Raw genomic sequence first — 22,295 nt, forward strand, 5'->3', positions numbered from 1 at the left:
TCAACTTAGTCCATCTGATGGTAATAACAGAGGATGAGCTTCTAGCAGTAGCCTCTAAAGTCTGTAAGTCACTGCAAGTATTCAGTAAGTGGCCTTCCGAAGGAAGAACTCAAAATTCAGCCTTCATCAGTGAGCACATAAGTTCATTATCAAGTTTTTTATTAATCTCTGCCACACTGTCCTCTCATTAGGAATTGAAATAAGAGAACTACCCCCTTTGGACGGTGTGTTTAAGCTTTTATTGTGAATGGTAACAGGTCAGAGACTGGAATGTAATTGACACAGAGGCTAAATTCAAAGAGCATTACTTGGAAGACTCTCTAAGGACAATAATTTCACAGCAAACAAATTCAAACCAGAAGATGCTGCTTGAAAACCACAAATTTAGTCAAGGTTGAAAGATACAAGAATAGTTAAGTATTTTGCACAAAGGAAATCTGGTGGATGAGCCAGGAGAATTGATGCCCATGGAATGCATTCTCAAGGGTTGTTTTGCTTCTTTGAGAGAGGCCATCATTGTCGGTTCAGCTGGGGGTTCCTTCCTTCACATTGAGAACCTGGAGCAGAGAGATCAGCACCACACACACACACACACACACACACACACACACACACACACACACATTAAAAAGAGTTAAGCAAATGTAGTTAGTTATACTTGACGTAACTCCATTCCCAACAAACCATTAGCATCACGTGGAACTAGTTAGCAAGGCAAACTCCTAGGTCACTTTGACGGACTGAATTGGAACCTGGTGGGGGTGAGGCCCAGCAATCTGTGCTTTCACGAGTCTCAGGTGTTCTGAGTGAGCATGTTAATGCTCCAAAGCCATAGCTGTCCCAAGAGAGAAACAAACTTCCTCTCTTTTGAGAGCCACTATATTTTTGGGGTCTTTTTGTTATATCAGCTTAACTTGCACTCTGATATATTTTGACTAATGTTAACAATTAAATGTATTATCCCCAGGAATTGTGACTAAATAGCAACTGGGTAGGGGGACTATTAGGGAATGTGGAATCTTAATTCTTACTTAGTTTCTTTTGGAAATACCTCATTACACGAATCAATTTGTGAATTACACAATTATATAACATAAACCCATGAATATACGTGGTAGCAGTATGAGCAACTTGGGAAGACAAGCCTATATGGGTTTCTGCCAATTCTCCATTTATTGTGGTTTGCTTGTTGTGGCTTCTGTTCAAATTAACTAAGACTGAAGAAGAATGAAAAGCTATCATTTAAAAACCCTTCTTTGTTCCCCTATAGCAGCCTTTACGCACTGAGGTGAGAAAACACTTTTCATCCAGACTAGAGTTTATTATGCTTTTCAAGAGCATAATTCTGGAAATTCAGGTTCTCTGACATCCAGACCAGCAATTTGTTCCTAATAACGAAACTGATTTTCTCAGACCAGAAATTACCTGCTCTACGGCTCAATGCTTGGCCAGGTGTTAATGAGGCCAGGGCCTGGGGTTCAACTCCCACCCAAGCCAATTAGCTTTGCTCTCCTGAAGATGCTGCTACCCACCTGGCATTATGAGCCACAGGTCATAAAAGGGGCCAGCTGAGGATGTGGGAAAGAATCCATAGAAGTCCTCCCATTGACGGAAAATATTGAATTTGAGTGGTTTGGCTCAGGGGAAGGAAGTAAAGCTACAAGGAAAAGAATTGTGTACCCCAGGAAGATCGAGGACCTAGAGGCAGGAGGGGTGTGAGGAGGCCAACATTCCTCTGTTCCTTCATGGAAAGTGTCAGGGTGGTCAGAGGATTTTTAGTTCTTTTTAGTTGCATGTTGCTTTCCCTATATTTGGAGCTTCCTTTGGAGCAGTTCACATGTTAATAAGTAAAACTTTTCTATTCTCTATACTGATTTGATGGGACAATGGGAGCAGTCTCTTAAAAGTGAGGGCAAACTTGCAACATTTCCTTCCTTTCCGTAACAGCTTTGGCAATGCATTCCTCTAGTCCCTTTCCTGTCCACCAAATAAGAGAGAGAAAAACCCTAAGGCTACAAAGAACAATGAACTGGGTCTAAATCACAAGAGGAATGCAAAGGCCAACTTCATCCTTTACTGAAACTCAGGACAATCCACAACCACATGCAGAATTAGGGATTAGGCCCTGGAGTTGGCCAACCTAAACACTGTTTTCTGTTACAGAAACCATAGCATCAAAGTTCCATTCATTTTTGTAAGAAGGATATAGTTAAAATAAAATTAGTTTAACCTTGAAAATGATTGGCCATAATGTTTGATAAAGTTCTGGAGCTTGCTTGCCATGATATCATATCTACCTAGTAGATTCAGTGCACATTTGCACAGATCTTTTCTGAATTAAGTCAATATCCTTGTCATCAAAACCTAGGAAATGCTCAGCATTTCTAACTACAGCTCTGGGAGAGTTGGCAATAGGACTTGATGTCTTTTTACTAAAGTGGGAGAGGAGAGCATATGTGGATAGTTATTAATTTTAAGACAAGTCCTTCAGCCTCTGAGAACTCCTGCTGCTAATTCTGGTAATGCCTCACTAAGTTACTAAACTTCCTTCTAACATGGAGAGATATATGGATTTCTAATAGAAACAATTCTCTTGGCATGCCCTCTTTGTGAATAAAACAATTATAAAATGTTCTCAATTTTTATGACAGCATACTTTCATTGAGGAGGAATTTCCAAAGCCAAGGGAGCTCTAAGCTGTGTGGTCTATGCACATAAAAAACTGTTGAATTCGTTTTTCATATTATCAGGAAATATATTAAAAAGAATGGTAGCAATGTTTACAATAGCTAATTATTCAACTCGAGGTGGACTGAAACAGGATGGGTTTTCTAAACTTGTAACAAGAACAAGGCATAAACAGATATAGTAGAAAAATAAGGCCTGATTATACCAAGCTGACTTTTCAGATCATGTTGAATACTGGTAAATATTGTCATCTTGAAGCAGTCACTCTCTGTGATGGTCCACTCAACCCATCCCATGCTACTGCCACTCAGAGACCTTATTGCAGCTATTCTTTGGTAATTGCCTTGAAGCTTACAGAATATTCTTCTGACTATGATGGGAAAGCCTCCATCCTTGAAGAAGGAGTTGAATTTTCATAACAATCCAAAGTTATGCAAAGCCTGGTTTGGGGGGAAAAGCAACTCAAAGTGGATATTGCTGTTTAATTCAAAAGTGAGGCACTACAGATGAATGCCATGACTGTGTGTGTATTTTACGAATGAGCTATGAAGGTAAGTCCATGTCAGTGTTTGTGAAATTATTTTAGAGGGTTTTGTAGTGGTGATTGGTATTACTCTTCAGACAAAAGAGAAGGCACTGCTGATGGCGATCCATCCATGGGATGTCCCACAAAATACTTGACCAAGAAAAGGTCTGTCCAGCCAGAAGCTAAGGAATCAATCACTAATTGCTAAAGTCCTTAGAGCCCTCAGAGCCCTGTGATACACACACACACACACACGGGAAGCTGGTATCGTACAGATGTGGGCAAGAGAATCACTCAAGGCTTTATGTGGAGTTGTTACTTATTTCTGTATTGGTTGACTTAATCCAGATTTTCTTTCTGAATAAAGGCTTCCAGAGACATTCTCTCTAAGTGATTAATGCAACCAATGAATTTTTGGTTTGAGTTGAGCCCAAAGAATCCACAGTGGACCAAAGGGCAATGAAGCACAGTGCTCCCTCTGGAGAGTAAGCTGAGGGTTGGCGAAGCCAGCCCGAGCCTCTGGAAAGGGACCATCAATTAAAGTGTTAGCCAACATGAAAAAGGGAAGGAGCCAGCTCCCCAAGCTCTGTGACTGAAAATCAGTATTGTTTCTTATCAAAAAAGGGAGGAGCAAGGCGCCCCTGCATCCTGCATCCTTCCTACGTCATATCAAATGGACAGTGCCCAGAAGATGTCTGTCCTGGCGGCACACTGTCCAGGCAGACAACACAGCCTCCTGTCCTGGTTTCACCAGTGAACAGCTGTGTGACCATCTCAGTTTCCTCACGGAGACTCTACAATGGAGAGAATAATAGAATTTTCCCGAATCTTCCTCCTAAGATTGCTGAGCGTATTAGCAGACCAAATGGAAATCAATTGCTTCTCCTAGTACTCAGAGTATAGTAAACACTCAATAAAATTAGCTATTATTAATATTTCTAGTATTCCAATTATTTTGCTTTTTATCATAAATTTCATGGAAACTTCTTAACAGTTAATGGGAATCACTTCATTTTCAGCTGCTTCATCTTTTTCCTACACATTTTCTTCTCTCTTTTAAGTCATTGACTGTCCTTATATCTAAACAATGCCAGTTTGGTAGAATTGTTGTTCTCTGTCCTCCATAAAATCATATACAGGGCAAATCAGTTGCCCTTAGGTATGTTCACCAAGTTTTGAAATATTAGGATGAAACCTGAACTCAGTAATCTTGGAACAAAAATGAAGAAGTGCTATTTTGCATAAAAGGTCACAAACAAGAATGCTCTCTTCTAAAAACATCTACGAAGAGGCCCTTTACTGTGTCTGTCAAAAATACACCATATCTGTAGACCCACAGGGATTTACTCAAAGATGGCCTCACTAGCAAAATATTCTGATTGGGCTGGCAGATTAAAAACATCCCATCCATGCACAATTGCTAATACACACAATTCCTAGTAAAACCCCTAAACTGGAGTTTTGAAACCACAGCATTTTGATGTGCTAAAAGGAAAAATAATACTATCTAATAAAGAGGGAATATGCAAATTGATCATCATGCCATCACAAAGATGGCGGCGCCCACAGGGGAGGCAGGGTTTCTGTAACACAAGATGGCTGCACACACAGCGGAGGCCGAGTTCCCGTATCGAGCCTTAATGAGCAATCAGCAAGGACCTGAGGCTTAGTGGCACTGGGCTGGGGCAGAAGACCTGAAGCTGCGGCCCCTCTCCTGGTGGGGCTTAACAGAGGACCTCAGGCCACACCCCCTGCCCCAACACCAGGCCAGGGAACCTCAGGTCGTGCCCCCTGCCTGGCAGGGCTTGACAGGGGACCTCAAGCCGCACCCCCCTGCCCCAATGCCAGGCCGGCAGATCTGAGGGTGCGTTGGGGGACCTGAGGCTGCGCCCCCCACCCAGCGGGGCTTGACAGAGGACCTGAGGCTGCACCCTCCACCCTGCGGAGCTTGGCGGGGGGACCTGAGGCTGTGCCTCCTGCCCAGTGCGGCTTGACAAGGGTGGGGCCAGAAGGTTTGGATCTTGCCCTATGGGGGTGGGGCCGGCTGGGTCTGGGTCTCGCACGATTTTGAGGTGCCACGGGTGGGAGGGGACTTGACTCTGGGTCCTGCAGCACAACCCAGACTCTGACAGGAGGAAGATTTTCATATACATTTTACTAATTTTCTTTCATCTCTGACACTTCTATTATAGAGAAAGGGCAAATAGCAATATTAAAATATTTCTTCTAAAAAAAAATATTTCTTCTAATTAATCCCCTTTTAATGTGCATGAATTTCATGCACCGGGCCACTAGTCTATTATGGTGAAAAGAAAAGATGGCGTGGCAGTTGTCTACTAATTTCCTTAGCGTGTATTGGGTATTGGCCTAATGCAGTGGCTGTGAAGGTTTGCATTGTAAACAATTTTATTCTTCCCTGCTGGACCTTTCCTCCCAACTCTCCCCAAACACTTCCCACCCTCACCCCCCCCTCACCACCACCACCACTTCCCCAGTAGGTTCCTTATACCGTTGAGTCTTGAACCTACATTTGAAAAGTTGCTGCTATCCTTGGAATCGGAATCCGGAGTAGACTGGAGAATACCCAGGGATGTCCCGCGGAGGTGACTGGTGGCTTCCTGCCCCCTTTCCTTCCATGAGGCTTAGCAGAGTCCTCGCAGCTTCTTCCCACAGGATGTGCTGCCGCAGCTGGTACTTCGGGCTCCCTCCCTCGTAAACAGATGGGGACTCTCCTGTGCTCTTTTTCCCCATCAGGTGCCCTGTAAAAGACAAAAACAAACACAGAATGCCACAAATTTAACCTGGAGCAATGGATGAATGAGAAATTTAAGAGGACCCTAATTATGTTTGTGCTTCTTGCTCTTAAATGCAGAATAAACCGCATTTTATTATTAAGAGTTAGTTCAGAGATGACTGGTTTTGCTTTTTGTTCAAAATGAGAAGTGAACTGGACAGAATTCAGACCTGCAACTCTGGAACCCAGGGTATGGTCCCAGCCCCTCTGCTAACGAGCTAGGTGACCTCTGCCAAGTTATCTAGCCTCCCCAGTCTTCAATTTCTCAAATATAAAATGAACAGGTTGAACTAAATGAAATATAGGGAACCTTCCATATCTAAAATTCTATCACCAATTCTGTGTGCGCCGAGTTCCATTCCCAACTGAATGGTGGAATTGAAACATCCTCCCCAGACGATTGAAATTGCTACTGCGAGAAAAGTCTCGATGCTTTTCTTTGTATGATTTTTAAAAAGGGGTGGGGGTGTTGTTTATCGCTTATCTGTAATACAAATGTACCAAAGGAATTTTTCATTTAAACTTTCTCAGAACTTAGCTGAGATTGAATCTAGGAAGCGTCACCTAGAAATTACAGTTTGTAAAGCATGTAATGAAAAACTGGTTGAAAACAAGCTCTGACCAACACTTCCCAGCCACATAAACGCAGATTTTCTCTTGGACGTCTAACGTGGTTAGCGAACGTCTATCAAAGGCTCCAGGGATGTACACGTGCCGTGTAAATTAACAAAAGTTGTAGTGTAGAAGGCCAAATCACTAAAACCATGGAAATTCATGAATGCAAGTGGGGACAGCCATGGAGTCAAAGGAGGCAGGGAATTCAAGGTCTGCATTCTGAACACTTAAGCCCACTGCTTAAATATTATCACATTATCTTATTTACTTTCTTCATTCGATTTTTCCCATCTCTCTATGATCAGCTTATATAGTATTTTCAAATAAAACTATGGTGTTTTTGATTTAAAGGTCACAAGGCAAGAGCACTCTGTGGCTCCAGTGCTGACTGACATTAGAAGTATTTAAAGCAAACATCATGGGAATAATGTTGGACAGATCTCAGTCATACAAAATAGAAAGAACCCTTTCCCGCCGAAACCCGTTTGGCTCGGTGGATAGAGCGTCGGCCTGCGGATTGAAGGGTCCCGGGTTTGATTCCGGTCAAGGGCATGTACCTTGGCTGCGGGCACATCCCCAGTGGGAAGTGTGCAGGAGGCAGCTGATCGATGTTTCTGACTCTCTATCCCTCTCCCTTCCTCTCTGTAAGGTATCAATAAAATATATATTTAAAAAAAAAAAAAAAAAGAAAGGAAGAACCCTTTCCCAGCATCTCTCTCCACCAAGAGGAGCCCTCACTATGACATCATTGTGTGTTGCAGTGTGCTGTTTACAAGATGTCTAACTGCAGGTCATTTTATTTGAGCCACCCTGTAGTAAGTCTGATGATAAAGAGACTTGCTGGTGGTCACACAGGTAAGCAAAGACTCTAGGATTAAAATCAGCTCACAGTCCAGACTCTACTATACTGCTTCGAAGTCTTTGAACTTCCTAAGAATATAAGGCAGTGAGAAATCATTCTGGGGTCTGTGATAAGAATGAGGTCTGCAAAAGGCTTTCTAATATTATCTTTAAAATAGGAATCATATAGCCATATATCATGATTGATTATGTGACTCAGAAAATAAATTGTGAGTATTGGGGAGCCTTGAACTGAGGTTTCACTGCACAGCAGTGTGAGCACTTGTCAAGTCAAGTCACTTGAGACACGTCACACAATTTCAGGACTCCCTACTGAGGACCCTGTCCCCACTAAAGGAATCCTGAGTGATCGGCTCCTCACTTGTCTGCTTGGCCAACCTGGTGCCCGGATAGCCACTAAATAACCTTGCATTTAGCCGTAACAGTGATTATGTTGCACAACTTCCCAGGAAGTCACAAGGCATTTGGCTTTATTTACATGGAGAAAATTGAATCATGATGATGGAAAAGCAGGATTAGAATCTGATGCTCCCAGTAATGACCTCGGTCCCTCTTGCCTTCCATCACATCCTATCATCCTGTTAGCATGATGGAAAGGAGAAAGGCATTATTGCCAATGAAATAGAGGGGGACTGGAGATATTTTCACAAGTAAGAACTTCATTTTTGTCAGGCCTGAATAATTTTGTGGACTTTTCTAAAAACCATCTGTGATGGATTTCACACATAGGATGTCCCTCAAAAAATGTATACACAACACTTTAAATAATTTTAAAGGCAGTGTTTATTAAAATACACTTTATTTTCAAAATTGAGCTCTCAGCTGTTAACGTATGTATACATTTTTGGGAGACATCCTGTAGACCCTTGGGACCTTTTCTTGAGTTTTTAATATTTGCATATTTGGAGGGTGGGTAGTGTTCTGACTCCCACCTCCAGATCCACAGACTGGTCATTAAGAAGAGGGTACCATCTCTAACATCACAGGGAAACACACATTCCCTGGGTCCTATTTCACTGGTGAGCTGGCACCTGTCCACCAAATAATCATCTCTATGGCAACATGGATGCTATGCCCACTTCCACCTCTTCTCCCATCATCTTTTGTTATCTGTTCCTATCATAACAGTGGAGATCTGAGCACGGCCAAAGGACAGGCACTTGAAAAAAAAGAAAACCGTGGCCAGGGGGAAAAAAAGCTTTTGTCCTTTTCAATCACTTAAAAATACCACTAAAATAGCAGGTTTGAAACATAAATTAACTTTCTTGAACTCAAAACTTGAATTACACAAACTCAAGAAACGACCCATTAAGACCAAGTGCTAAGTACTTATAGGAGCTAGTGTCTCTGGACAGATACTTAAACTTTATTTCAGTTTCTGGAGCAGTGTGACAATGTCAAGCCTGTCTGGAGCTGAGCACAGGTGTTCAGAATCCCTCCTCCCTGATAGAGACCACAGGCATTTCCTTAGGAGACTGGCAAGCTACATTTAAAACCGAACATCATTCCTGCTCGCCAAAGCTCACACTCCCTCCGAGAGCATGTCTACCCAAAGGCAACTTTTGCTCAACCACAATGTCATTTTAGACCCAAATGTGAGTTTCTCCTTCTCCTTTCTCTTTCCTTTTTTCTTCCTCAACTCTGCACAGACAGCCAAGGGAGAAAAAGGGAAGAGTGTGTCTGAGGGCAATAAGAAAATTTAAGGTTGCCACTGGTCTGTATGCTTTTGGGTGAGGAATGCCCAAGCACCACCACAAAGGGTGATTAATGCCAGGAACCCTAACTCCCTGGAGACAGATATACTCTGGAACTACGGCAATCAGGTTGGCTTGCACCAGAAATAACATGGTTAGCTGCTCAGCTAACTCTCTTGTCCTCCTTTTGGCCTGCAAGGGTTACCTAATAATAAAGCCTTTTTAGGACAAAAAAGAGGTTGGAAATATGGAAGTTTCATTTCACCCTCCCAGGCCACCAGGTGGTGGCTGGACTGGACATTGGCCACTAGCTCTAAGGTCCCAGGAGCCCTTTTAAGCATCAGTCTTAGGTTTGGCTTCCTCAATACCCAAGTGTCCTTTCTTGGTTGTTTTTGTTTTTGCTTTTCACCTTCGCTAATCCCAGCCTTTCCTCTCCATACCAGACTTCTGGGTTCCCATGCCCCTCAGAGATCACAAATGCTTTCATCGAGGCTGCCGGCCTTGGCCAATGACTCAGCAACAATACGAACTACTCTGCTACAATCAGGAGCTTTCCAATTCTCTGACAGAAGCGGCCGCAACACGGAAATGCTGAGGAAGTGACATTCCAGCCTCACCGCTTTCCATGAATTCATCCTGTCTTCTCACAGAGAACATGAGAGTTGTCTGATGTATATGAACTAGCAAGTGTCTTTCCAATACACCCTCCCCTTCTCTACACAGATAACTAAGGAAATAGAAACAAACATATAAAAACACCATCACCACCACCATTACCACCAGCATCACCACCACCATCATCACCAGCATCACCACCACCATCACCACCATCATCACCACCACCATCACCACCACCATCACCATCACCACCATCATCACCACCACCATCACCACTATCACCACCCCACCACCACCCTTAAATCTCATGAGTGATGACCAGCCCCCCCCCTCAGGAAATGTTGGGGTTGCTGTAGTTTGCTTAATAGGGAGGTTTCTGAGGAAGTTGGGCGCTTTGCATTTGCCAGAGGTTGTTTGATGTGGCCGAGATTCCCAGGGTGGTATTGGGTGAGCGCAAGGTTTCAGAACCGCTACCTGCCTCCCCGTTACTTGTTGCTGGGAGCCCTGGGGCCAGGATGAGTGAACCTCCAAGCGCATGCCTGGAGAGGCAGAAGAAAAGAAAAAGGAGCTAGGGGAGAGGGTGAGGTTGTCTAGGTCTAGAGGGATGGAGGAAAGCAGGGCTCAGGGGGCAGAGAGCCCGGGATCAGCGTGGAGAGCAGGCGCGATTACCTGAGCGCAGACTTCTGGATGGAAAGCGGGAGGGCTGGGCAGAAGGGCAGAGAAAAAAACAATCGCTGCAGAGGCAGGAGGAGGACCGAGAAAATTCAGAAGAGCCACAAAGGCAAGATTCAGGCACTGCTCGCTGAACAGGTTTAAAGTCCCCCACCTGGGGCTTTGCCGGGCGCAAAGGCGCAGCCTAGGTTCACGCCGGGCTGGACCAGAGGTCCGAGATGCTCTCGGGGACCCGGCTTCCTAAAGTTGTTCAGGGATAGATGGTGCTGGAGAAAGGAGATGTTGGGTAGATGTGGAGGGAAGATGATCTTCGCGTGGCGTTGGGTGCTTTGGAGAGCTGCGCGCTGGCTCGGGTACCCTGGGGAAGAGGGAAGACCCAGGGACCAGCCCTTGGCTGCTGAGGGTCTGACGGCTTGCCAGGACGGGGAAGAATGGGGAGTTTGGGGAGAAAGGGCTGGTGTTTGGGTATAAAGGTCGGAGCAAACCCAGCCCTCAAAGCCGGGACCCAGAAACGCTGGGAGAGGGGAGACGGCCCCCAGCTCTGACTGGTCCTGCCCAAGGCTAGCGCGCGCCGGACACTCACCCACCGCCCAGTGGTTGCCGCGCGGGTACATCTTGGCCAGCACTGTCTCTCCGGCCGCCGGCACCGGGGCGGCGGGTGCCCGGGGCGCCTGGCAGAGGACCAGTGCCAGCAGGACGAGCGGCAGCTCGCGGCCGCGCATGGTCCCGACGGGCAGCTCCCGGAGCGCGCCGAAAGATGGGAGGAGGGTGCGCTTTCCCAGCCGAGGAGCGACCGCAGGACGTGGACCTCGGAGAGCTCCACCGTCGTCGTCCGCGCCGGTGCTGCAGCCTTCTCCAAGCCCCGACTTTATATGGGAGCCCGGTCGGGGGGGGGGTCGGGGGCTCCTCCACCGCGGACCGGAGCGCTCTGACGTCTCCCTATAGCGAGCCCGGGCGCCTAGACAACCGTCCGTGAAAACCATCCATCTTCCCGCGGGATAATGAAAAGCATGAGTGTACACCGTCCCTCTCCCTTTCCCTCGTAGTCCCGGCCGCCTTCCCCACATGGGATTAATTCTTCTCATCCCCGACGCCTTCGCTCCAACACTATTCAGAGAACTCCCTCCCCAGCCTTACCTGGATGCCTCCCGCCTTAGCTGCCTTCCGATCCTGCAAGAGGGAGCGGTGGCCGGTGCATGAGCAAACAGGAAACATTGCTTTGGGTTCAACTTTGCTGGAAGGGGATTGGAACCCGGATTGCAAGGACTTCTGATTCTCAGACCTTTCCCACTCCGTGGACCACCTCCCTCCCTGCAGTCCAGCCCACAGACCGCCAGACCCTTGTCTCCCCTCCCCCCACCCCTTCTCACCACCACCACCACCACCACCAGCAACACCCTCACCCCAGCTGGGTGTTCAGGGCGCCCCTGAGATGGAGGATGGGGCAGGAAGAATCTGCTCTGTGAACAGAGCTAACAATAGTTGTACTACACACTCGGCCCCTTTCACAAGCATACAGCTTCCAGATAATAGATGAAGCTTTCATGTTAATTTCCCAGGCTGTGTCTCCCAGAAAGCTCAAGTTGTCCTTAAAGCGCTATCCACACGCCTCTACAGAGTTGCCCAGCTTTCCTCTGTTCCTTCCGTTCCCAGATGTGGAGAATGGTCATAGGCCCACTCCCTGGGTTCTCAATGGCATGGATACAAAGGGAATGGGAACCACAGCGATGCCACAGTTAACAGAAACTGACAGGACGCTGTGGCCGCCTTCCGGCTGCCAGAGCTGGGGGTGTATTTGTGTTCCTGCAGGCCTCTTCCTCACCAGTTCTGGTGCATTGTCTTGCTGGTAGGTCCCTGGTATTGCATGTCAGTACTGGTGATGAAACCAATTAAACTGAAATCGTACAATTTTCTCAGAATACCTGGTGATTCAATGCATTTGTGCCATTCTTAGATGATTACATGTGCACCTTACATGACTGAATATTCTTGGCCTTATTTTTAAAAAATATGCTTTTATTGATTTCAGAGAGAGGAAGGGAGAGGAAGCGAGAGAAACATCAGTGATGAGTGAGAGTCATTGTTTGGCTGCCTCCAGTACACCCCCTACTGGGAATTGAGCCCAAAATCTCTGGCATGTACCCTGACCAGGAATTGAACCTCAACCACTGAGCCACATCGGCTGGGTCTTTGGCCTCATTAATTTGACCCAGCCACACAGGTTAGAGATTTCTCAACAGCTTATAGTAAATCCAGACTGTTCCATTTCACAGGGCACTGGGCAGGGCAGTGTTTCCTTAAAAGAAGTGGGCAGGGTGGGCACCTGAATGTCTCATTCATGCACGTGCCCTTCTCCCAGATCCTCAGTCACACGTTGTTATGTGCCTGATATTCTATGATTTGTGCTGTGTCTTTTTTGTTCAGTGATTCCCAGACATTTCAGCATGAAGGGCATTTTTTATTTCTCCCATGGAGTTCAAGTTGGACTTTTTAAAAAATATATATTATTGAATTTACTAGAGGCCCAATGCATTAAATTTGTGTGGGTGGGGGGGAGGGGAGACCCTCAGCCCAGCCTGTGCCCTCTCACAATCCGGGACCCCTTGCTCCTAACCACCTGCCTGCTTGCTCCTTACCACTTGGCTCACTGCTCCTTAGTGCTGCCACGGAGGCGGGAGAGGCTCCCACACCGCTGCTGCGCTCACCAGCTGTGAGCCCAGCTTCTGGCTGAGTGGCACTCCAGCTGTGGGAGCACAATGATCACCAGGGGGCAGCTCCTGCGTTGAGCATCTGCCCCCTGGTGATCAGTGCACATCATAGCGACCAGTCATTCTGGTCGTTCCTCCGGAAACGGTTGCTGGGCTTTTATTATATAGACTAGGGGCCCAGTGCACGAATTCGTGCACCTTCCAAGGAACTGTGGACTGCGAGACTGTGGTGGGCACAGGGGTGGGTCTCAGCCCATCCTCCATGCCCCTGCCCAGCCCCTCCCACCACGGCTCCTGGTCCCCTGTCGGCCAGCAGCTCTGATCCCGCCACTACTGCTCCCATGTGCTGACGGCGCTGACCCCACTCGCACCTGCCGATGGCATGGAGAGATTGGGGCCGGCGCCATCAGTGGGTACGAGCAGGGCCAGCACTGTCAGTGGCTGTGAGCAGAGGCTGCTGCCCCGATCACCCCTCAGGAGCAAGGGGAGGTGGAGAAACCCTCAGGGGCAATAGGGACTGGTGCTGGGTGGCAGCAGCAGGTGCGAGCAGAGCCATCTCCAGCAGCGGATGTGAGAGGCAGCTGCCAGCCCAATTGCCCATCAGGAGCAGGGGGAGGTGGAGAAGCCCTGAGGGGCAATCAGAGCCAGCAGCCACCACTTGCACCCGCTGATGACGCTGAGCATTTGGGGCCGGCGCCGGGTGCTGGCAGCAGGTGTGAGTGGTGGCTCCGGCACCGGCAGCAGGTGCAAGCGGGGCTGGCACTGGCAGCAGGTGCGAGCGCCGGGCGGGACCATGGTGCGTGGGAGCAAAGAATTTTCAGTAACCACCAGAGGCTCTCCCTGATGATAGCGACTGGCAACCCGCCTTGGTCTGGCACCCCTGCTCACCTACTCCACCATCCGCTGCAGCCAACACCCGCCATGTTTCGTGCGCGTGCCCCCTGGTGGTCATTGCACGTCATAGCAACCTGTTGTTCAGTTGTTCGGTTGTTTGGTTGTTTGCCATTCAGTCTATTTGCATATTAGGGTTATATATGTAGCCTAGAGGCCCGGTGCATGAAATTTGTGCATGGGGGGTTATCTCCAATCTAGGACCCCTTGGGGGATGTCCAACAGCCGGTTTAGGCCCAATCCCATGGATCAGGCCTAAAGATGCAGTTGGACATCCCTCTCACAATCCTGGACTGCTAGCTCCTAACTGTTTGCCTGTCTGCCAGCCTGATCACCTCTAACTGCCCCCTCCCTGCCGGCCTGGTCACCCCCAACTGCACCACCCCCCTGCTGGCCTGGTTGCCTCTCACTGACCCCCTGCTGGCCTGGTCGCCCCCAACTGCCCTCCCCCTGCCAGCCTGGTCGCCCCACACAGCCAGCTGTTCAGTCATTTGGTCATCCCTCACTAACCCCCCTGCTGGCCTGGTCGCCCCACACAGCCTGCTTGTTTAATCATCTGGTCATCCCTCACTAACCCCCTTGCTGGCCTGGTCGCCCCACGCAGCCTGCTTTGTTCACTCGTTTGGTTGTCCCTCACTAACCTCCCTGCCGGCCTGGTCGCCCCACATAGCCTGCTTGTTCAGTCATTTGGTTGTCCCTCACTAACCCCCCTGCCGACCTGGTTGACCCATGCAGCCTGCTTGTTCAGTTGTTTGGTCATCCTTCACTAACCCCCCTGCCGGCCTGGTCTCCCCATGCAGCCTCCTTATTTAGTCATTTGGACGTCCCTCACTAACCCCCCTGCCAGCCTGGTTGCCCCACACAGCCTGCTTGTTCAGTTGTTTGGTAGTCCCTCACTAACTCCCCTGCCAGCCTGGTCGTAGGCAGCCATCTTGTGAGGGTGTGATGGTCAATTTGCATATTACCTCTTTATTATATAGGATTGAGGTGACATTGATTAGAGGTTGGACTTTTTACTATGAAATAGGCCATACTGTTTAGATTTCCCATTTTTGTTCATCAAAGACATAAGGAACCATCCTTCAGTTTCTACTGAGGTTGAAATAACCAGTATTACCACAGAGAGTTGATTTACATAATTGCAGCTTAGATCCATGAAGCATTGCATTTTAGTTCATCTTTTCAGGCTTCATCAAGAGTACATGTATGTTTTCCGGGTGGCTTTTTAAAATATAGAAAATAACTCGCACATCTCTATCATTGCCCGAAGGGGATCCCAGGTTGGGAGTCATTTTTGCTGTAACTGGTCATTTATATGCTGGTGCCTGGGGAGCTTTGAGGGCAGGTCTTGCTGCAGTGAGAGGCCCCAGGACCAGGTCAGGGCAAAGAAGCAGGCTGAGAAGGGTGATTGGGGTGGGGGGAGACAACAGGGAGGCAGTGGTGTCCTGCACATGCGTGGTTCTAATTCTGCTTCTGCCACAAGGAGCTACTCTGTGACCTCAGGCCAGTCACAGCATCTACAAGCTACTTTTTATTTTAATGAATAAGAATAGAGAGCTATAATGAAGGCAAGTTAATTTTTGTCTTAGATTGTGAGTTTGAAGATGGCATAATTTTATTGATCAGTGCCTAAACCAATGCCACATGTTATTTTGAGGACAATCATACAAATACTAGCTGCCACTTAGTGAGCATCTATTATGCACCAGGCATGGCATGTGGTTGTACCTACATTTGCTCGTGTAATCCTCACAGCTGCCCTATGAAGATGTAATTCGTCCCATTTTATAAAGAGAAAACTGGGGCTCCGAAAAGTTGGAAAATTTACCCGATGCCCAGATAGGAATAGGCAGAGCCCAGAGATGCCCTCAGATCCATCTGATTCTTGGGATCTGGGTGTGGTAAATCTGGAGAAAATGAAGTTCTTTGTAATTCTAGGAATTTTCTAGGGGTTGGTACATTTCATCACCCAGAAGGCATGAAAGTACATTTAAAGAATCAGGGAGAATTTTTAGAGGCCTTTGGGTAAGATCACACTGTGGATTCCTCTGCATGTTTTCAACTATTCTCCTCCCACTCCCCACCCAACCCTGCCTCTAGATTTGTGCACTTGCTGCCAACTTCCATGTGGAAGTAGGTGGAAGTGGTTGGAACCCATATATTTGCTCTTTGGAGAATAACAGCCTCATAGTTTGGGCTATAGTAGGGATACCCAGAGTCCCAAAATATAGCTCACGATGTCTGAAACTGAAAAATATTTCTGAGATGTGTGCACTTGAATAGCCTACTGCATAATCCTCCTTGAAATTTGGATATTCCTGGCATTCCATCAATTACCTTCCGTGGTCTTCTGAATTACGGGACAGACTGAAGGGTGATTATCCAACTCCAGACTCACAATTTTTCTCCAGGGTGTTTCAACCTCCTCGCTTTTATATTTGGAGGCTGGATAATTTTTTGGTGTGGGGTCTGTCCTGGGCATTGCAAGATGTTTGGCAGCATCCCCGGCCTCTCCCCAATAGATGCTAATAGCCACCCCCTCTGTTGTGACCACTCAGATTGTCTGCAACATTGCTAATATCCTCTTGGTGTGGGGAAATCACCTCATGTTGGAACCTCTGGTCTAATGTAACTGCTCATCCTCCTTAGCTACTTCCTTGCCCACTTTTCCTTGTGTCCACCTTGAATATCTCCAGTGCTGGGGAACTCACTCCTTCTCCTCTTTAGAGAACACTCATGTTCTAAAACTCTTCCTTACTTTGAACCTAAACATGTTTCTCTAGCTTCCTATTCTGCCCTGCCTGGTCCTTCTGATTCTCCGTCAAGTGTTTACAGACCATCATGCCACTCTGAATCTTCTCTATAGCAGCCATTTACTGTCTCGTCAATAGTTCCTCAAATGCAATGATTGCTCCTTCTCTTCCCATGATGACTGGTCTGAACGTCCTCCACTGTAACTGTGTCCCCTTCAAAGTGGAGAAAGTGAGAGACTGGTGCTGAGTCTGACCACAAATGAATCACTTCCTTGGATCACCCCCAGAGGGAGCTGAACTTCAGTCAAGGGATCTGCTGAGCAAGGGGCACTATTTTCTAGAACTTTCCACAGTTATATGCCTATGTCTCTTGCCCTCCTGGGGAAATGAAAGTCACTGTACTGGCAGCCGCCTGCACCAGGTCAAACCTGCCTGGAAGACTGGGAGGCTTCCGATGTTATTCCCACACCTCAGGTAGTATCCAGGTGAGCACCGTGGCAGCAGGAGGGGGCTTGATGGGGCTGCTGGGTTCGGGGCCTGAGCAACTCTGGTTCTTTCTTCTAAGGACCTGTCCACAGAGGCTGTCCTCCTTATCTTGCCTCTTTCCTGGGATATTTACTAGCATAAGGACAAAAATGAAGAAGATCATGAATGTGAAACCACTGTATGGATTCTATGTGAAGAGCTGACTGCACAAATGTAACCATGGTTATCTCCGAATCATCACCCCCACCCCCACCCCCGCCAGCTGACGTCTCCTGGCAATGGTCTCTCAACTCTAGCCAGGCCAAGCTGCAACCGACTTCAGTAGTGAGTTCCTAAGAAAAAAAATGTGTTCAAAAATATCTCTGAAATACCATTAGTTTAATCTGATTTGCCTTATCAAATTAAAATACATCTATCCATCTCTCTCATGGTCCTTCACATGGCGCCTAGCACCGTGGCACCCAGGTATTCAGACGGGTAGATTGCATTACAGCAGAAAGGAGAGTGGCTGGTGGGTCAAGTACACTGCGGAGCCTCCCAGCACAGCCTCTTGGGAATGTTGGACTCCTCCATGGGTGTCGAGTCCTGCAGAGGGAGAGCTTTCCAGAAACGGTTCCTACAGATTTGTGATTTACCTTCCCTTAGGTACACTCAACTGAAAGGGAACGGGAGGAGGTTCACACCTTAGCCAGAGCTCGTCAGCTGCTCATATCACGGCACTGCAGGAATCCGGGTAATTGGTTTCAGGGAAGAGAGAAGAAGGCTGTTGTAGATACATTTAGGCGCCTACCCAATACCTACTTCTCCTTGGAAGGTTGGCCTGATAACGTAGCATCTTGTGTTTTAAGGAGATTTTGCAGCAGGAAGTGGTAGGGTACAGCTCATCTACCACCTCCCCGACCTCTCCCAGAGCTATCGGATTACTGGGACGTCAAGTGTAATCAAACCCAACCACGTAATAGTTTCCTCTTTCTCATTAAATTTCATCTTATTTAGTTCTGACTAAGGTTCTAAAATGTCCAGGTCCTTTGGTAATTTCAACTTTAATTTATCTTCTGTATTTACCATTTCTCACTCATTTTGCATTTTCTGCAAATTTAATCTAAGTTGAATTTACTTTCTCCTCCGGATTGTTAATGAGCACCATATATTAGATAATATGGTTTCCTGTACCGAGTCCTATGGGATCCTTCTTGATTCTTATTCCCATTCCGATCTAATTTAAGATGCCACTAATTATTACTTGTACTGACCATTTGGCAACAAAACCCAAAACTACATTACCGTTAAGTCTTCCAGACCCTACGTCTTTAATTGCTCTATGAATTGCTTGGGTCAGAGGTTTCACATCAAATAAATGTTTAAATGAATTCCCCTGTGGGGTTTCAAGTCTGTAATTGTGTTCAAAAATGGCTGTGCCGGTATTAGGGAGAATAATTGAGGCCTTTGAATCTGCCTAGCTTGTTGCTCATTAGATTCTCTTTCACCATATGCGGACAGATCAATTTTCTTATTAAATTTCTTAAATTCTTACCTGGAAGGACAGGCAGACCATGAGAACACTCATTTCCTGAGTCATCATGTTGACGAATGTTCTGTTGCTTCCGGAATTTGGAACTATCCCAGATCCCAAGATTGTGGGTCTCTCCACGGTGTATACAGTGGCTTTGAGTACCCCGAAAGCCTGAAATGTCCTCCATTCCTGTGTAAGCACTGGGCTTTAATTACTCCTAACCTAGTTAGTAGCCAGTCATTAGATTATCTTTTAATCCAGTATTTCTCAACGTTGGCCAATTTTTCACCCACCTCTCACCTCCTCACCCCCAGCCCCAGTCCCAGGACATTTGGCGATACCTAGAGACACTTTTTGGTTGCCAACATAAAGGCAGAGAGTGGAGAGATGGGTGGTGGTGGTGGAGGGGGGGAGTGTCAATGCTACAGACATCAAATGGGTAGAGGCCAGAATCTGGCTAATCATCTTACAATGCACAGGACTATCCAACAAAGGATTTTCTGGTCCCAAATGTCAATAGTGCCGAGGTTGAGGAATCTTGTCAAATCTAAGCTATTCTCAAAGCTACCGCCTCCTCCCCCATCAGCACCACCAAGAAGGAGGGAGTAGTTAACCTTGCTAAGGAGTGAAGAGAGCTGCTCCCTGCTGGCTGGTCACTTGCCTCTCTGGACTGCAGTCCTTTCACCATCAAGTTTGGGTGGGAGTTGGGGACTGAATTAGGGACTGTATATTTCTAAACCCCATTTCAGTTTCCTTCCTTCCCTCCCTTCCTCCCTCCCTCCTTCCCTCCCTCCCTTCCTTTCTTTCTTCCTTCCTCCCTTCCTTCTTTCCTTCTTCCCTGCTTCTCTCCCTCCCTCCCTGCCTTCTTTCTTCTTTCAACAAATATTTACTGGGTGCCAACCAGTAAAGCACTTTTATAGACACTGTAGATACAGACATTAACAAGACGATGAAATCCCTACCGATAGGGAGCTGACGTTCTAGCCGGGGAGTGAGCCCGTGCTCAAGAAGAGATGGTTCGGAGGTTGAGGAAAGAAGGCAGGGTTCTGTGATTTAACTATGACTACCCATTTCAGGGGCAGAAACCCAGTTTTGAAGGAATGGAGGCCGAATGCTTCCCCCCAGAGATGTGTTGTTGTTGTTGTTATTTTAGTAAGACTATTTTTTTTTAAATATATATTTTATTGATTTTTTACAGAGAGGAAGGGAGAGGGATAGAGAGTTAGAAACATCGATGAGAGAGAAACATCGATCAGCTGCCTCCTGCACACCCCCTACTGGGGATGTGCCCGCAACCAAGGTACATGCCCTTGACCGGAATCGAACCCGGGACCTTTCAGTCCGCAGGCTGACGCTCTATCCACTGAGCCAAACCGGTTTTGGCAAGACTATTTTTTATTACATATATTAAGACCTAGCTGCTTTCCACGGAGAAGAAACTTTCTAGCATAAACAGCAAATTTAAGCTGTACCTTATTTGCACAGTGACCATCAAGACCATGCAAAAGCTTATGGAGAGAGAGACAGGGGAATTTGACATCTGGGCTTGCTACTTATGAGCTGTGTGACCTTGGGCAAATTTCTTCAGCTCTCTGAGGTTTAGATTCCAAGAAAATAATGACACCTACTCATTAAGCTGCTGTAAGGATTTAATGAGATGTTGTGTATTGAGAATTTAGCATATTTTCTAGTACTTTGCATAGCTCTCAATAAAGGACTTACAATGTTCATGTGGGGGCGGGGGGACCTCTTGCATATTTCGGTTCTTTTGCATGATGAGCCACCACTACCCTCTTCTTTCTCTGGTGTTTACTGGGAGGCAGAGACTTAGCAACTACCATTAGGGTAAATGCAAGGCCTCTCCACCCCATGATCATGGCTATCACCCAGACCAAGTTTCCCCTCACCAGCAGTGCCAAAGAGAAACAGAGGTGGACAGCTGTTAAAGGCAAGACAGATCTTATTCAGACTACTGCAGTAAGGGAGAGAGATTTCAATACAGAACAGAGCTCAATTCTACTAAAAATAAAAGGCAGGAGACTTTTAAAACACTGGGTTGTGCTAAAGGAAAGTACTAAAGGACATAAGAGGGTGGGGGTCACTGTGATTAGGCCATCTGTGTTTGCTAATTAGCACTTATGAAGGAGTAACAAACTTCTCATATTTTTATGACAGGAGGTAGTTTTGCAAATTGGAGCAAGGCAGCCACCAAGTTAGATTCCTATCCTCCCACAAGGCTGGGAGATCCTTCGGTGTGTGAATTTCATTAAGGAGACTCCCAGATACTTGAGGAGACATTTCTGAGTGATAGAAGATTTACATCCCAAAGTGGCAGAGACAGTACTTACTATAGCAAGTTTTCTCTCTAAGGAAGGGGATGTCAGGGACCTATAGTCACATTTTAGCTGAAACAAACAGTAAATTCTTTTGACAGTGTCAAGCCTTCCTATTTAGGCATTTTAACGGGGCTGCGGTCAGAGGGACATGGCCTTGGGAGGTAGGAAACGTCCTAGAGTTGGTCAGCCTCTTAGTGCGGAGGGCTGGACGGAGTCGCCCTGAGAGTAGGCATGGCTTTCCTGTGGACCAAAGCCTCCCTGTCTGGGAGGAGAGCCTTGAGTATCTTGAGGGCCTAATTGAACTGATAAATACGTCACTCTTCATTGACCCCTATCAACCAAGGACTTGTCACGTGTTGTCATCTGTTAATAAAGGGCTTCTAATTGAGAGAGAACACTGTTAAGATCTGTTTAAACATGCTTGCACAAAATAGAAAATAGTCTGGAAGTAAATGTAGCAAAAATTAAAGTTCCCCTTTCCTCCAAGTCCAGCTCCCCAGAGTTGATCATTATTAATAATTAGTTTGAAATTTTGTCTGAAAGTCTAGCATCTGCCTGTGAGGTAGTTGCTCTATTATTCCATTTTACAGATAAGTAAAACAAAGTCTCCTCACGTGTCCATGGTGCCCAGCTGGTAAGTAGTAGAGCTGGGATTTGAACGCAGGCAGTCTGTCTGCAGGGTGTATGCCGTTTTCCACAATGCCTTGTGTAAATGCTTTTATTTTTTTATGGCTATTACCTGGACCAGGTTTCTCCTCACCGGCAGTGCCAAAGAGACAGATTAAATAAGGGATACCTTCACACAAACGGGGAATATTCAGAAAAATTGTCAAACAAATTATTAGTAATGATCAACTCTGGGGAGCTGGACTTGGAGGAAAGGGGACTTTAATTTGGCACTCTGCTCAGAAGCTTGCTTTAGTCACTAGACCAGTGGTCGGCAAACTCAGTCAACCGAGCGGCAAATCACAGCTTGCGAGCCGCATGTGGCTCACAAGCCCCAGTTTGCCGACCACTGCACTAGACAATACACACCAAGGATGCTTTCCTGTCACTACTCAGAAATCTACCTTCTTCTTGAAAGAATCTTACTTCTTTGTGTGAAGGTATGGCTTATTTATTCTGTTCCTGATTGGTGGG

The 22,295-nt window shown here is 46.7% G+C and overlaps 1 protein-coding gene across 1 annotated transcript; it reads right to left on the minus strand.

Moving 5' to 3' along the window:
• Nucleotides 1-220: 220 nt before the first annotated feature.
• Nucleotides 221-11,480, minus strand: GRP (gastrin releasing peptide). Its single transcript, XM_080683926.1, has 3 exons — nt 11,052-11,480; nt 5,743-5,973; nt 221-557 (listed from the first exon to the last, which is right to left on the minus strand). Exons 1-2 carry the CDS (start codon nt 11,449-11,451, stop codon nt 5,759-5,761), a joined length of 615 nt encoding a protein of 204 aa, XP_080540052.1. The 5' UTR covers nt 11,452-11,480; the 3' UTR covers nt 221-557; nt 5,743-5,758.
• Between the last annotated feature and the right edge of the window lie 10,815 nt (nt 11,481-22,295).

This window comes from Plecotus auritus (assembly GCF_963455305.1).
Source record: "Plecotus auritus genome assembly, chromosome: 8".
NCBI lineage: Eukaryota > Metazoa > Chordata > Mammalia > Chiroptera > Vespertilionidae > Plecotus > Plecotus auritus.